Raw genomic sequence first — 14,485 nt, 5'->3', positions numbered from 1 at the left:
GCACGTGGCACCCTGATGGCTCAGCCAGCTTCCAGGCCAGCGTCACATGGGATTATTATGGGCTGTTGCTAACTGGGTGGTTTAAGTGCCTCCCTTTTATTTACTTTTTAGTTACCATTTGACTGAGCCTAATAGGTAAGACAAGCCCATATTCATTGAGTTAGCTGCATTCAATTTATCATTTCTCTCACATAAAGCTTAAGACAAAATGTAATATGTTTATGACATAAACCAGCGACTTGCTGGTTCAATATCCACACCCCCACCTGCCATGCTAGGCCCTTCACAAGCTGTACTAATGACATACAGAAACAGAATTCAGGTCCTGGTCTATCTGTGTACACAGGCAGGTGGAGGCGTCGAGCAAGCAAATATGTACACACCCGACAGCATCTGCCTGTTGTGTGGGACACCATGATTATTGTCAGCATGATTGGTGGGTAGTGGGGGTTTGGGGGGGGGGGGGGAGGGGGTGTCAGGGATGATGAGAGAATCGGCGATGAGGACAGTGATGGGACTGGAACCTCACGTTGGTTCGATTGTGCACTGAGGCATTATTCTGATACATAGTCCTATAAATTATGCAATTAAACTTTAAAAGATGACAGAACATAAAAATGATATTGTCCATAATTATCAGTTTTTACACAGAATACAGTAACCAGTACATGCAATACACATTAACGTATATATTGTACACTGAATAATACACACATGTATATCGCCAGTCAGCTGAAAAGCAGATAAGGAATGTATAGTACACGTCAGCTGTTAGGACCCGGAGCACCGCGCGATTCCCCGTTCCAAGGAGGGGTGTGTTTGTGCGTGTGTATCTGTGTGTGTGTGTGTGTGTGTGTGTAGTCTAGTAGGCGGTTCCAGCTCACACGTCAATCTAAAACCTCTCCGGTGCGCCTGTACCGCTGCCCCCAGCCTCCAGCCCCCATTAGCAGAGGACTCGACACTAGCAAGGGAGCGCGAGACCAGGCGCGCGTCTTCTGCAGAAGCATATGCGCTCAGTGACGAGTCGCCGGTGCGCTTCCACAACATCTTTCCTCGATTAATTTACGTAAGCACGACCCCCCCCAGCGGGAAGAGCCATTTAAATTGGGTAAAGACGGGGAAATCGACGTCGTTTGGCTCGGGATGAGTTTTGATCTGACCGGTAGCCCAATCCGCATCTTTGTTCCTGTTTTCAAAGCGCTCCTCCGCAGTTCACAGTCATTTGCCGAGCAGGTGCGTGCTTCGCCGTAACTAGATTTTATTTTTTTTCTCTTGGAGGAAATTGGGGATAATCTGCTCTGCGCTGAGAACTGGCGGCTTTTTTCTCCCGAATTAACCAGGTTCCCAGGCTGCCTGGTTCAGCTGCTCCGGCTACGCGCTCACTAGCGTTTCCCAGCAGATTTCGGTCCATCGAAACCCGGGGATTCTCTCCACTGGCCGCTTAAGATGTCCGGGGAGGCTGTGCTTATACCGGATGATCGCGCCTTCAGCAACTTTAAAAATGAATGCAACTCGGCGGACGGGTGGACCCTGACGTACAACAAGTCCGGGATAAGTGTGTGGATCCAAATTTTGGAAGAGGAGAAGTCTTTGCATAAGATAAAGGTGAGCTCTGAACACGGGTTAGTTGTTCCTTTTCCCGGGGGAGGTGCTTTTTCCTAAGCGCGTGGGAGCTATCGATCACCGCATTTAATTGCCTTAATTACACGTTATTATTGTTACTGTAACGCTTGCATGGGCATCGTTATAAGTTCGCCTCGGTAACGTGGTTGATTTAACAGTTAAATGCTCCCTATATCCGGCTGCGAGCGACCCCCGACAGGTGCCTGACAGGAGCGGCGTTTGCTGCGGGGGCGGTGCCGCGACCTGCCGGCCTTGAGCAGGATGTTTGCCCGGCGTGACCAAAGCGCTCCCCCCTTTCCAGCGGGCAGGGTCACGGCCCCCGTCAGCTTTATTTGCGTGTGTAGGGTGTAACTCATCTCAACAGAGACTTGAAATGTATAGTATATTTTACAACAGTTATAATTACTGTTTGTATTTCACCTAACCCCTGAAAAACTGTCGGATAAATGCTATATTTCTGAAGCGTACCGCCCTGACGGGGCTTTCGTGCTGCCAGTCCTGCGCTGTGCGTCTCGGGCTCCCGGGACTGCGACTGTTAACAAACGGAGGTCCGCCTTGACACTTTACTTCCTACATGTGGGCTGCCACATTTGACGTTTGACGCCGACTCTTACTCTGGTAACAAGTAAGTTACTCTTAAGTGTTAGGCTGCATCTACAGTTTCTGTTCATTCTTGAAGTTTCTGCATTAAGTATTTCAAAGTGGACTGGGTCTGTCTCCCTGTTTATCATGTATAAGATACTGTATGGTTGTACCAAACATCTAATTAAAAAATGGTTTTGAGCAGTGTTAATTTTGGCATTTTTAAAAAATTGGTTTTAGTCTTGGTAACTTAACTTAGTAGTTAAGGTTTAGTCAGTGGAACTCAAGTTTAATTTTGGTCATGACAGGTTAATGATAGGCTACTGAAATGGATTTTGCTGAAGGATAATTCTCCTGACTATAAATTCCTTTGAGAAGCATATTCTATGATGCTTAGTTATCTAGACTGAGAATGTTACTGATTTAAAATACTTCTCTCATATATTTATAAATGAATGCCCAAGTACAATACAGTCATATTTCCTTCACAGGTCGTATTTTTTTCTGCATACATCACCAACACATACTTTTCCCTGTTTCATTTTGTTATTAGGTCATTAAACACCCATCAGATTTAACTGTATGGCCATTTTATACTATAATAATTTTTATTAGGGCTTCTAAACACCTATCAAACACACATTGTACCATGTACAATAACCCTTCAAAAACAGTACATAATATAGCAGAATTGGTGAAACGACAAAAAAGGACATTAGTTTGGCATTTAGGGCTAAGCATTAATCTTGTGTGTCTTTCCTTCTGTTTACCAGATATAGGTTACTTATCTCGGTTTAGTTTCACGAAGATACTTCACTCCAAGTTGACCCTTGCACAAACTCATTGGCTGGGGCTCGTCGCCGCACTCACTGCCAGTCACTCTCATTGGCTGGGGCTCGTCGCCGCACTCACTGCCAGTCACTCTCATTGGCTGGGGCTCGTCGCCGCACTCACTGCCGGTCGCAGCGCCTTTCACACCATCAGGATTTGAAGTTGCCGACTGGTCCAGATATCTGACGGGCTTTTGTGACTCATTGGCGACTCCGTCGGGTCACATTGTAAACAGTTCCCAGCCATAGCGTGCCGATTTGTCAGCACCGCACACCGATTTGCCTCAGATCTGGGGGTTTTGTCTGCAATTTCCAAAAACTGTCGGCGAGCGGAAAAAATAAGGTTAAAATCGCGTAGAGTGAATTTAGCGTTAGACATGCTGGAAACTTTGAGATGCCTACTGTGATGTAGGTTGTCTGCCCTAACAGCCGGCGATTTTGCCTCGACTTTACTCATCGGAGCGTAACGAACAGAGATTTTGCTGTAATTTTCGTTGTCAACCATTTTTTCATTCACGTCGTCGTTACAATTTAGTCATGAAATAAAAGGTCGTCAACGAATACTTGGCAGCAAAATTTTCGTTTCAGAGCGCTGGTTTTGAGTCAACAAGTCGCATGTATATCTTAACTGTACATATAGATAGGAAACGCCTTAAGGGTTTCAGAAGTGTATAATGTTTAGAGTTTTTTTTTAACATTAATGGCAAGAAAGAGCCTGTAAGATGGGAAATTGGAAAACATGTCTACTGAATTCATTATGATTTTTATGATGGACTAAGTTTATGGGCCTACAATTCAGAACAATTACTTGTCACGGTATGGGCTATATAATTAATGAATAAATTTGCAGCCTATACCATCACTAAGGATATTTTTGTGCGTTAATGGCTACCAGTGGACCACCGCAGGCCGGCTATGGACCGATAATGGTCTGCTTACTGGTTACCAGCAGCGGTCTTGCACGGAAAAGTCATTTATCAGCTGCTATCTCTGTGGCACCCTTCTGCTGGGGAACCGTCAATAGACCAACAGCTGGAAATTGGTGGCTGGCCAATGCCCCCCCCCCATTGCCCCCCCCCCCCCCACCGTTTGTCCACCAAACACTGACACTGCTCGACACTTGTGTACTGGGTATGTTTCTCTCCACTTAAATAGGGGTGTATCAATAATTTCTTGGCCCTGGGGCAAAGTACCACCTTTGACCCTCTCAGTACATTCTGTCGAACCGGGGGGGGGGGGTTCCTCCATAACATTTCGCCAAACGGGAGGTGGGTCCCCTCTCCGTGGAATTCGTAACTGCGTAACAAAAGTAAAGTGTTCTTTTATAGCTTAACACAACTTAACTTCAGCACTGCTTCCTGACCTGGGCTTGGAGAAAAATACCCCCCATGCCAGACCTCACCCCACCCCTGGTAGACTGAGCTGGACTTAGTACAAATGAGACATTGTTATTAGTGTAAATATTTACTCTTCACTTGTATTACAGCCTCTGCATGGGAAGTGTGGTAACAGTTCAGTGAAATTTTCATTCATTTTATTCTGCTAGTAAAATGCTGATAAATTTCTGGGCCTGTGTGATATTAAATTTGCTCAGATGCACTTGTTTGTTGACTGACAGGATTAAAAGCCCCCCCCCCCCACTTTAATTGCACCGCAATTAACTTAATATCACGACAGAGGAAATAGTCGGGATGACTGCTCTATTCCTGTGATGTATTTTTAATACTGTTAAATACACTGGTTCCGGCTGCTTGCTTTCTGCAAGGGGGGTGTTCGGTGGGGGGGGGCTGACTCTGGGTAGCCGGCTTGTTTGCTTGTTTGCTGTGTCAGGGGGCACAAGGTCACGGTCGTCTTAACAAGCAGCATAATCTGCCAATTATCTGAACGCCAAGCGCGGCTGCTGGGAAACCCTGAGGAGTTTGGTACGTTTCTGCTGGAGTCGCAGGCAAGTCCTGCCTTCCTAAGAACAGCGAGCCTTTCGATTCGACTGTGAGCCACAATGCAAAACCAGAGACCTTGCTGTAGTGGTGGGCACAGAGGGACTGGTTACAGATGACACAGATCAATGAAACCTTAATCAGCCTGGCTGGCTCTTGTATTTCCCAGATGAAAATGTTACATCGGGATGCAGCACCAATCAAAAGCCTCGACACGCCAAGGCGCCTACAAAGGAGACAGTGTTGCATCACATGACCTGACCACCCTACCTAAACACAATAGAAATTGTCTTGGATGAGTTTGACCACAGAATGAAGGAAAAGCGGCCAATGAGAGCTCAGCATATATGTGGGACCTCCTTCAGGAGCTGGAAAAGCATCCCAGGTCACCTCATGGAACTGGCACAGAGGAGAAAGCAGGGTCCCCCAGTCCCTGGAGCGACTGGGGTTAAGGGCCCAATGGTGGGATCACTCTGGGATTTGAACCGGCAACTTTCTGACTCCCAACACATAATGCTTTTTTGTTTAATACTTATTAGGACAGTGTGCATGATTCCATGTGGTATTTTATAGTGACTATCCTAAAATGTAGAGAGTAGCACAAATGACCCTTTCTATGAACTTACCATACTTGTTCTGCCGTGGTCACTCTCTCTCTGTCTCTCTCTCTCTCTGTCTCTCTCTCTCTCTGTCTCTCTTCGCTGCTCCGTGTTTGATCCTGATTAGTTCAGTCAGCCGGGCGGCAGTTTCCTGGCCATCGGTGTTGATTCCGTCCCGCTTACACTACGCTGTGATCAGTTATATCTCTAGTTCTATTTTAATATTTTTATGCTGTTTTCTTCATTTGAAACGTTCAAGTATTTAAATATGTTTACAATATGGAATATGTTCACGTGTAGGAACTGCCCCGGAGCACTGACTGCGCTGAACTCTCCTATTTGACATGAATCGGACCTAGACTGATTACCTTCTGCAGGGACTGACTTTCTGGCCTTTCCCCTTGGTTGTGAACACGCTGATGGTGTCCCAGCTCCTGCCTGCGGTGTCTGCTTCTGCGTCCCACGTCAGACGCTGCTTAAACAGCAGGTTATGCCCCTAGCTGGAGGTCACCATTAGACCAGTGTGCCACTGGTAAGGCTTGAGCTGGTGTATTAGACATGATGCTCCGCTCCACAGCACCTCTGAACTCTGCCGTCAGGGTTGTCTGTTGTCGCAATGGTTTATCCTGTTTCATTAAAGTTGATTACATTTCTATAGGTGCTGTAGCCCACTTTACTGCTTTTCTTTTTTATGATTCCTGCCTTTTGTAGAACATGGTTGTATATGAACATGGTTCTATATGGGAGTTGCTTAACACTTGGAGCAAGGCATTGTGGGTATGCAGCCGTGGAGCCAACTCTCTGTCTTCTGGATGCGTTTCTCCCGTGTCTGCGTGTCAGTGTTTGTTTTTGCTAGCAGGTGTAGATGTGTAATTAGACAGCAGATGTCCCGATTTGCATTTTGGGATGCGAGCCTGGGTAGTGTCTGGGTCGGCAGGGTGGGCCCCACCAGCATGGCCGCCCTCACGGTGTAGGTGGAAAGTAGCGGGGGGGTGGTTCTAGCTCCTTATTTTTGGTGCCCAGCCTGGAAGAAAGCTGCCTCCCCGGTCACCCTCATGGAATGGCATTCCTGCTGAGGCGAGCTGCTTTGGGCTGCGGTCGTCACCAGGGCTGGCCGGGGTTCCGTCTGCTTTGGGCTGGCCGGGGTTCCGTCTGCTTTGGGCTGGCCTGTATCTTTGGGGAAAAGCACTCATTTGCTCCCATAAAGCATCCAGCCAAATGAAAGGGAGGACCTGTAATTTTGCTTTGGAAATGAAAACGTGAAATGAAATAATGAGAAATGGCGGCACCTCACAGGCGTCTGTCTGGACTGAAGGACGAGCTGCTCTCAGCAGGGAAGGAGCAGGATTCAGGCAGATGTGATGCTGTGTTGGTAATGGGACCTAATGGGGTTAATCTGAAGCTCTCCCACCCTGTGCTGCAGTCCTCTCCCAATATGCACCGTTGACTTTGGATGGGGGTGGCGGGGATTCTTTAAGTGATTTTTGCTCTGTGGTTGAACAGGTATCAGAGTTTATCTGTTTGCTTTTGGGAAAAAGAGGAACTGTGAGATAAGCTACCAAGGCCCGATAAGTTAATAAATAAGTTTCTCTTTGATTCCCCCAACCCCCCCCCCCCCCCCCCACCACCTTACCTTCTTGGTCACGTGACTGACCTTGTGCACAGCAGTGGCAGTAGAGGTGCAGGGGTATGGTGCACGGGGGGGGCGTGCAGAGCACACAGGGTTAAAGCAGAGTGCTCACCGTGTTCAAGGCCAGTAAATTCTATGCCGCAGAAGCAAGCTGGCGAAAGGGTGATTCTCAGGGGAATTGTGGGAAAGGCGGGGGGGTGGGGGGGAGCGCTGGGATGCTGGAGACCGGCTGGCAGCGGTTTCCCTGGCAACTGTTTCCGAACAATGAGGCTGTCAGCAGCGCGGTTACTGTGGAGGAGGCCTCCTGCGTGGGGGGGCAGCGGAATCCTCCCCGTGTGGGGGGGCAGCGGGATCCTCCCCGTGTGTATCTGCCGGTGTCCCCCCCTGAAATGATGGCCCTGCTCTCTCTCCGTTCTGCCCCTTCTCTTTGGCATGAGGTGGGGCGGGTTGTCCTGGCTGGTGGATCAGGCCCCACTCTGACATATTACCCCCATGCCCACCCTCCCTCACCTCCGGGGATGTGAACTGGGACTGTCTCAGTTTTGAGTGCTTTGGGTCCGATTGCAGGGCTCCGTTGCCCTTAGCCGTGTGACGTAACCTGGTCGACATGTTCAACGTACCAAAAAGATCCTGTATCAGAATTAAGATGAGCGTGAGCATGAAGTCATGTTGCCTATTCGCTTATAACCAAATCATTTTTTAAAAAGCCGTCGGAGTCTTTAGACGTGACTGATTTAGGGCTTCTGACATCTTTGCAATCGGCCAGAAAGCTTCTACCTGCGCCGGCTGCCTTTATGCATGTGGCACTGTTTCAGCGGAGAGTGAAAAGCACTCTGCCAGTGAGAACCGGTTTCAGTAGCCCTCCTAATGGGGGGGGGGGGGCATCTCCAAGCATAAATGCCTCTGCCTGCAGAAGGAGGGGCTGTTGGCTGTAGGCCGCTGCGGGAAAAGGTCCTTATCGAGAGTCTAGTTTAAATAAACATTTAACTGGACTCGGCTGCTGCTGCGTGGGTAATGGACACTGCGTCATCTGGAAATGTCGGTACCCACAATTCCACTCGCTGCCGGCCGCTCACAGAACTTGACCGATTACCTACGTGAGGTCGGCTGTGTGATGAGCGCACGCTGGAGCACTCCCTGGGCTCCCACCCCCACGCACGCTGGAGCACTCCCTGGGCTCCCACCCCCACGCACGCTGGAGCACTCCCTGGGCTCCCACCCCCACGCACGCTGGAGCACTCCCTGGGTTCCCACCCCCACGCACACTGGAGCACTCCCTGGGCTCCCACCCCCACGCACGCCACCTCACTAACCGTCGACCACCAGCGCTTTACAGGGAGCAACCTTGGGACCTTGTTTGACTGTTTGCTTTTGATTAGGCTACTTTTCAGGAGGGAAAAGCCGCCTTTTCCTCACTGTGATGAGTGATTAATCCCTTTAGTTTCCTGCCTTCTCTAATTAAAGGGACATTTTTAGAGATTCTTAAACGTATACATAAAAAAAAACAGAATGTGCTACACTTACTGGATTAATTTGTTTCTGATTTTTGGTATTGAATATTTCAAAGTGGGTGGATTGCTCAGCAAAAGATCAAGTTTGTGTCATGCTTATGAATATGATTTGATGAAAATGTATTCATAGTTTAAGCATTATGCTTTAATAGATTGTAGAGACACACTCCCTTAGGGAACAGCCTCATTCATCAGGCCTCTGGCCATAGAGACAGTTCCTGGGTGTCAGGAGTTGGTGGTCTTGTTAGTCATAGAGATTTATTGTAACACATAATAAAACTAGTGAATGTGGTGGTAATCTGTGACCGGACTGTGGCTGTGGAAGCCGCCCTGGATGTGGGTTTGTTGCTGGTTGCTCCTGCCAGTTGTCCTGCCTGCCCTGTCCTGGTTGCTCCTGCCAGTTGTCCTGCCTGCCCTGTCCTGGTTGCTCCTGCCAGTTATCCTCCCTGCCCTGTCCTGGTTGCTCCTGCCAGTTGTCCTGCCTGCCCTGTCCTGGTTGCTCCTGCCAGTTGTCCTGCCTGCCCTGTCCTGCTTGCTCCTGCCAGTTGTCCTCCCTGCCCTGTCAGTTTCTACATGCCTTTTTTTCCACCAACAGCAGTGCTTCCCAATCTTGTCCTCAGGGACCCACAGCTGGTCCACGTTTTTTGCTCCCTCCCAACTCCCTTCCAGACAGTCCACATTATTGCAGAGCCAGGAGGGAGCAAAAATGTGGAGCGCCTGGGTCCCTGAGGACCGGACTGGGAAACACTGACCTAGAGACTTGTAAATATTGAGCATATTGCCCCTGTGGGTGTGAAACGGGACCCTTGCGGTGGTCGTCTTGGCGAGGTCTCCGGGCCAGTCAGTCTGGGGCAGAGGTGTGCTGCGGGAGCGAGCCATGTGGGCAGGACGTGATTTGATTAGGCTCTTCCAGAGTTCTTAGAATCTCCCCTGTGTCGTTCAGGGAATCGGCGACTGAATCATGTGACCACGCGTCTTCGGAAAGTTCAGCAGCGGACTGCATGCCGGCTCAGGGAGCGGCTCCAGAAACAGCCTTGGTGACGTCTGCCTGTTTCCTCTGCAGTGTCAGATGGTGTGCAAAGACGTCCCCACGGAGACCATGTACGACGTCCTGCACGACACGGAGTACCGGCGCAAATGGGACTCAAACGTGATCGAGACCTTCGACATCGGCAAGCTGACGGTCAACGCAGACGTGGGCTACTACTCATGTAAGATGCTTGGTCCTTCCTGGCCTGGAGGGGGGTGGGGGGCTCCTGTTTTTCTCATTCCGCATGTCGTCCGTCCGCACAGGGAAGTGTCCCAAACCGCTGAAGAACCGTGATGTCATCACCCTGCGCTCCTGGTTGCCCATGGGACGCGATTACATCATCATGAACTACTCTGTCAAGCACGCGGTGAGTAAGCACTCCCCCGCCTCCTTTGACGGCTTAGCCCTGACTTAGGGACCCCCCACCCCTCACCCATCCACTGTGACCCTGGGCTACTTGAGGAGTGAGGGATTGGTTAAGTTAAGCCACAGTCTGTGCTGTGCCAGGCAGATTGAATAAGGCCCAAAGTGGAATGCCGTGTCCTCACACCACGGAAGGTTCCAGGCTCGGTCCTGAGCATCTCCTGTGCTGCTGCCTTTACCTGCTACCTGTAACTGCTGTCTTCCAGAGGATCAGAAACTCATCAGTTAAGTTGACATTAGAATGTAATTAGAGGTTCTGGGATCTAAAATGTTAAACCTGCTTACGCCCCAGAATTATATTAAGACATTGATCTCTAAGGTCTGTGAAAGTTACTGGCTTAATTGACAGAGATCAAACGCTGTTTTTAATCCTGTAGAAACTGTTAATTAAGGGCTGTGTGTGAAAGAAATTGAGCAGATTCTCACTGCTGTCTCTGCTGGGGTTTCTGTATGTTGATTGTGTGTGTGTGTGTGTGTGTGTGTGTGCGTGCGTGCATGCACTTGTGCGTATGTGCAGTCAGTTCCTTTCTCCCCTCCAACCCCACACGCACATACATACACACAAACACACTGCCCCAGTTCCCAGACCCATCTGATGTGTAATTAAGTCATCATTAGTAATAAACCCCATAAGCTTTAGGGAAGCCTGCGTTCTGGCACCTTTTGTTGGGTTTCTCAGCCCTGCTGGTTCCAGGGAAGGTAGAGCAGGTGAATGTGGGCTAGAAATGCTGAAACCTGCACGGGGCAACGTTATGCCCCCCCCCCCCCCGTGAAGTAGCCCTGTCCAGTGGATAGCAGAGCAAGGAACAAGAAATATAAATTCCCTTTTTTCTGCTAATATCCTTCCAGAAATACCCGCCAAAGAAAGACATGGTACGTGCCGTTTCCATCCAGACGGGCTATTTGATCCAGAGCAACGGACCCAACACCTGTACTCTGACCTACCTGGCGCAGGTGGACCCGCGAGGTAAAGGCCAGCTCCGCTCTGGGTAGAGGGGCTTCATTCCATCAGTGCCAGCATGATGTGTGACACATGCCACCTGTATATTGAGATGCATTATGGGATTTATTATGGGATGGGGTGTACCTGGCTGGCCTTCACCCTGGGGTGGAGGGGGGAGTCTCACCAGAGGGAGGGCCAACGGGGGGGGAGGGGGCAGGCACACAAGGGTTCTCTGTATTTTGTTGAGGATTTCATGTGATCGTCTGTTGTGAAAAGAGGCACCTGGTAAAATTTGCCACGATGGCCCCCAGGCTGGATGTCCCCCCTACCTCCTCGACTACTGCCCCCCCCCCATCCCCTGCTGTTGGTCACTCTTCTTCCCCCCCCCCCCCCTCCTTCTCAGGTTCCTTACCCAAGTGGGTCGTCAACAAGTCTTCCCAGTTCTTGGCACCCAAAGTAAGTGAGGATGTGTTGGATGTGTCTGGGTGCGGCCGTACGCCCTGGGTGACTGTGAGTGTGTCGCTCGGTTGGATGCGTCTGGGTGCGGCCGTACGCCCTGGGTGACTGTGAGTGTGTCGCTCGGTTGGATGCTTCTGGGTGCGGCCGTACGCCCTGGGTGACTGTGAGTGTGTCGCTCGGTTGGATGTGTCTGGGTTAGGGTTGCAAAGGGCTGGAAAATTTCTGGAAATTTTCCTGAAACTTTCCGTTCCATGGGAAGTTAAGCTGGGGAATTTTGGAAATATTCCACATTAGAAACTTTCCATGGGAATTAACGGGAAAGTATGGGAATTAACAAGAATATTCCTAGAATTTTGCAACCCTAGTCTGGGTGCGGCCGTACGCCCTGGGTGACTGTGAGTGTGTCGCTCGGTTGGATGCTTCTGGGTGCGGCCGTACGCCCTGGGTGACTGTGAGTGTGTCGCTCGGTTGGATGCGTCTGGGTGCGGCCGTACGCCCTGGGTGACTGTGAGTGTGTCGCTCGGTTGGATGCGTCTGGGTGCGGCCCTACGCCCTGGGTGACCGTGAGTGTGTCGCTCGGTTGGATGCGTCTGGGTGCGGCCGTACGCCCTGGGTGACTGTGAGTGTGTCGCTCGGTTGGATGCGTCTGGGTGCGGCCGTACGCCCTGGGTGACTGTGAGTGTGTCGCTCGGTTGGATGCGTCTGGGTGCGGCCGTACGCCCTGGGTGACTGTGAGTGTGTCGCTCGGTTGGATGCGTCTGGGTGCGGCCGTACGCCCTGGGTGACTGTGAGTGTGTCGCTCGGTTGGATGCGTCTGGGTGCGGCCGTACGCCCTGGGTGACTGTGAGTGTGTCGCTCGGTTGGATGCGTCTGGGTGCGGCCGTACGCCCTGGGTGACTGTGAGTGTGTCGCTCGGTTGGATGCGTCTGGGTGCGGCCGTACGCCCTGGGTGACTGAGTGTGTCGCTCGCTGCTTAAACTAAGTTCTCATCATTATTCGGGGACTGATGCGTCTGCTTGATTCAGCCTGGCAGTCTCCCTCTGCCCTGGCCGTTAAAATGGCCTCTCTGGGGTCCGGTTGCAGATTGAACAGCACTTTGGGTGGGTGCTTTGGCCTGTACTACGAAGCGGGGTTACTGGCTTATCGGGGTAACCTGTCCGCCGCTTCGTAGTACAGGCCACTGGTCCATCTCGGGTGGGTTTGTTTCTTACATTCAGCTGTTGGTCGCCTAACCCCTTGCTTATTTAATAGCTCATTGTTTGAGCTTCCGGGGGAAATGGCTGTCGTAGGGATGCCTCTCATTTCTGCCACAAATGATGGTGAAACACCAGCTATGTGACCTCGTCGAGCTCCGGCTGTTAGAAGCTGGTGAAGCTAAACTGAAGATGGTGGCTTGTGGTGGAAGCAGGAAGACAGGGGAGGGTGCATGTGTCAAGGGATCTGCATTTGGTCTCGCGTAGTTCTCTTGGTTAGCAGCCCACAAGCCAAAAGCTTCCTTCGACATAATTAGCATTGATGGAGAGCACCACCATGTGGTGACACCTAGAACTGCAAGAGACTGGCTCTGACTTCTTCAAAATCAAGCACGACTGCGGGGACTGACGATCCCAGGCTGTGCCGATCAAATTCTCATCCTGACCTTGTCAATGAAATAGGCTAACATCCCTTTGGTTGTACCCAGCAGCAGTGGGAGGGGGATGGGGGATGGGGGAGGGGGCGGGTGGTTCAGAATTGAAGCAGTAAAACCAAAATAATGGTGCTAAAAGCTGTGACCCTGGGGAGGATCGCCGCTGGTGTCTGAGCGTTTTCCGAAACCAGATCATGTTTGATGGACGGGTCTCGTGTTCCCTCCACAGGCCATGAAGAAGATAAACAAGGCCTGTCTGAAGTATCCAGAGTGGAAGCAGAGGCACAGCCCTGGGTACAAGCCGTGGCTGTACCCTGAGCAGAACCAGCTGGCCAGCATCCCCATGTCGGAGCTGAGCGTCCAGCATGCGGAGTCCCTGGAGAACATCGATGAGAGCAGCCTGAGCGAGGCGAAGGATGAGCGGGGGGAGGGTAGCGATGAGGAGGGGGCCAACTGAGGGGACACACACACACACAGACTAACCACACACACAGGCAGCCTTCCTGTCCACGCACGTTCACAGATGCAGCAGATGTTTGCGCAGCCTCTGCAGATCTTTTTGTCGTCCCCCCCCCTTCCTCTGCAACAGTCAAACCTCAAAACTGGACCCTCAGACACACGTGACACTAGACGTGCTGCAGGCGTGTAGCCGTCCTTCATACGTGATTACATCACAGGATTTGGAAGGGACTCCTAATCCACACAGCCAAATAACCACCATTGGCCGCCCTGGAGTCCTCTGACTTCTCCTGGCTGATCAGCACATAAACTCAGTCTCTGTTTGAAGAGCAATGGCCAGTGTGTTTGTCTGCTGTGACTCTCCCTGGAAATATAGCCCCCCAGTGGCCCAAGCTCATATCATGCCCCCTCCCTGTTCACCAGGCTTAATGTTCTGATTTTTGGGAGTGTTTGTTGTGTGAACGTATGTTTAAAAACAAGTGAAAATACAGAGTATCTTGAAGGTTTTGAGATGGTCTTTCTCTCTCTCTCTCTCTCTCTCTCTCTCTCTCTCTCTCTCTCTCTCTCTCTCTCTCTCTCTCTCTCTCTCTCTCTCTCTCTCTCTCTCTCTCTCTCTCTCTCTCTCTCTCTCTCTCTCTCTCTCTCTCTCTCTCTCTCTCTCTCTCTCTCTCTCTCTCTCTCTCTCTCTCTCTCTCTAACCAAACGGACTTCACACTGGTTTGACTTCACACCCTGAGCTCTGGGTTTCTCAGCACTGAGACGGCCGTTTCCGTCCTTTTTCGTTGCTCAGAGGCCTTGTCAGTTCAAACAGTACCAGCCCATTTAACTACTA

General features: G+C 50.7%; 1 protein-coding gene across 2 annotated transcripts; it reads left to right on the top strand.

Moving 5' to 3' along the window:
* Positions 1–867: 867 nt before the first annotated feature.
* On the top strand, positions 868–14,163 carry stard10 (StAR related lipid transfer domain containing 10). Of its 2 annotated transcripts, XM_072701467.1 has the most exons (7): positions 868–1,233; positions 1,341–1,605; positions 9,776–9,923; positions 10,006–10,109; positions 11,015–11,132; positions 11,512–11,564; positions 13,424–14,163. In XM_072701467.1, the coding sequence occupies exons 2-7, from the start codon at positions 1,447–1,449 to the stop codon at positions 13,649–13,651; spliced, it is 810 nt and encodes a 269-aa protein (XP_072557568.1). In that variant the 5' UTR covers positions 868–1,233; positions 1,341–1,446; the 3' UTR covers positions 13,652–14,163. The 2 variants fall into 2 exon arrangements, with proteins under 2 accessions (XP_072557568.1, XP_072557569.1); XM_072701468.1 differs by having other exon boundaries at positions 868–1,605.
* The last annotated feature ends 322 nt before the right edge of the window (positions 14,164–14,485 follow it).

This window comes from Paramormyrops kingsleyae, chromosome 17, assembly GCF_048594095.1.
Source record: "Paramormyrops kingsleyae isolate MSU_618 chromosome 17, PKINGS_0.4, whole genome shotgun sequence".
Classification (NCBI taxonomy): domain Eukaryota; kingdom Metazoa; phylum Chordata; class Actinopteri; order Osteoglossiformes; family Mormyridae; genus Paramormyrops; species Paramormyrops kingsleyae.
This window is presented reverse-complemented; position numbering and strand designations above follow the sequence as displayed.

What these genes read in the sequence shown, in the direction of transcription:
- stard10 (XM_072701467.1), top strand. Translation starts at nt 1,447, where the DNA reads ATGTCCGGGGAGGCTGTGCTTATACCGGATGATCGCGCCTTCAGCAAC. An exon ending in AGACGTGGGCTACTACTCAT is followed by an intron (nt 9,924 to 10,005) that starts GTAAGATGCTTG and finishes CCGTCCGCACAG; the next exon opens with GGAAGTGTCCCAAACCGCTG. An exon ending in GGCGCAGGTGGACCCGCGAG is followed by an intron (nt 11,133 to 11,511) that starts GTAAAGGCCAGC and finishes CCTCCTTCTCAG; the next exon opens with GTTCCTTACCCAAGTGGGTC.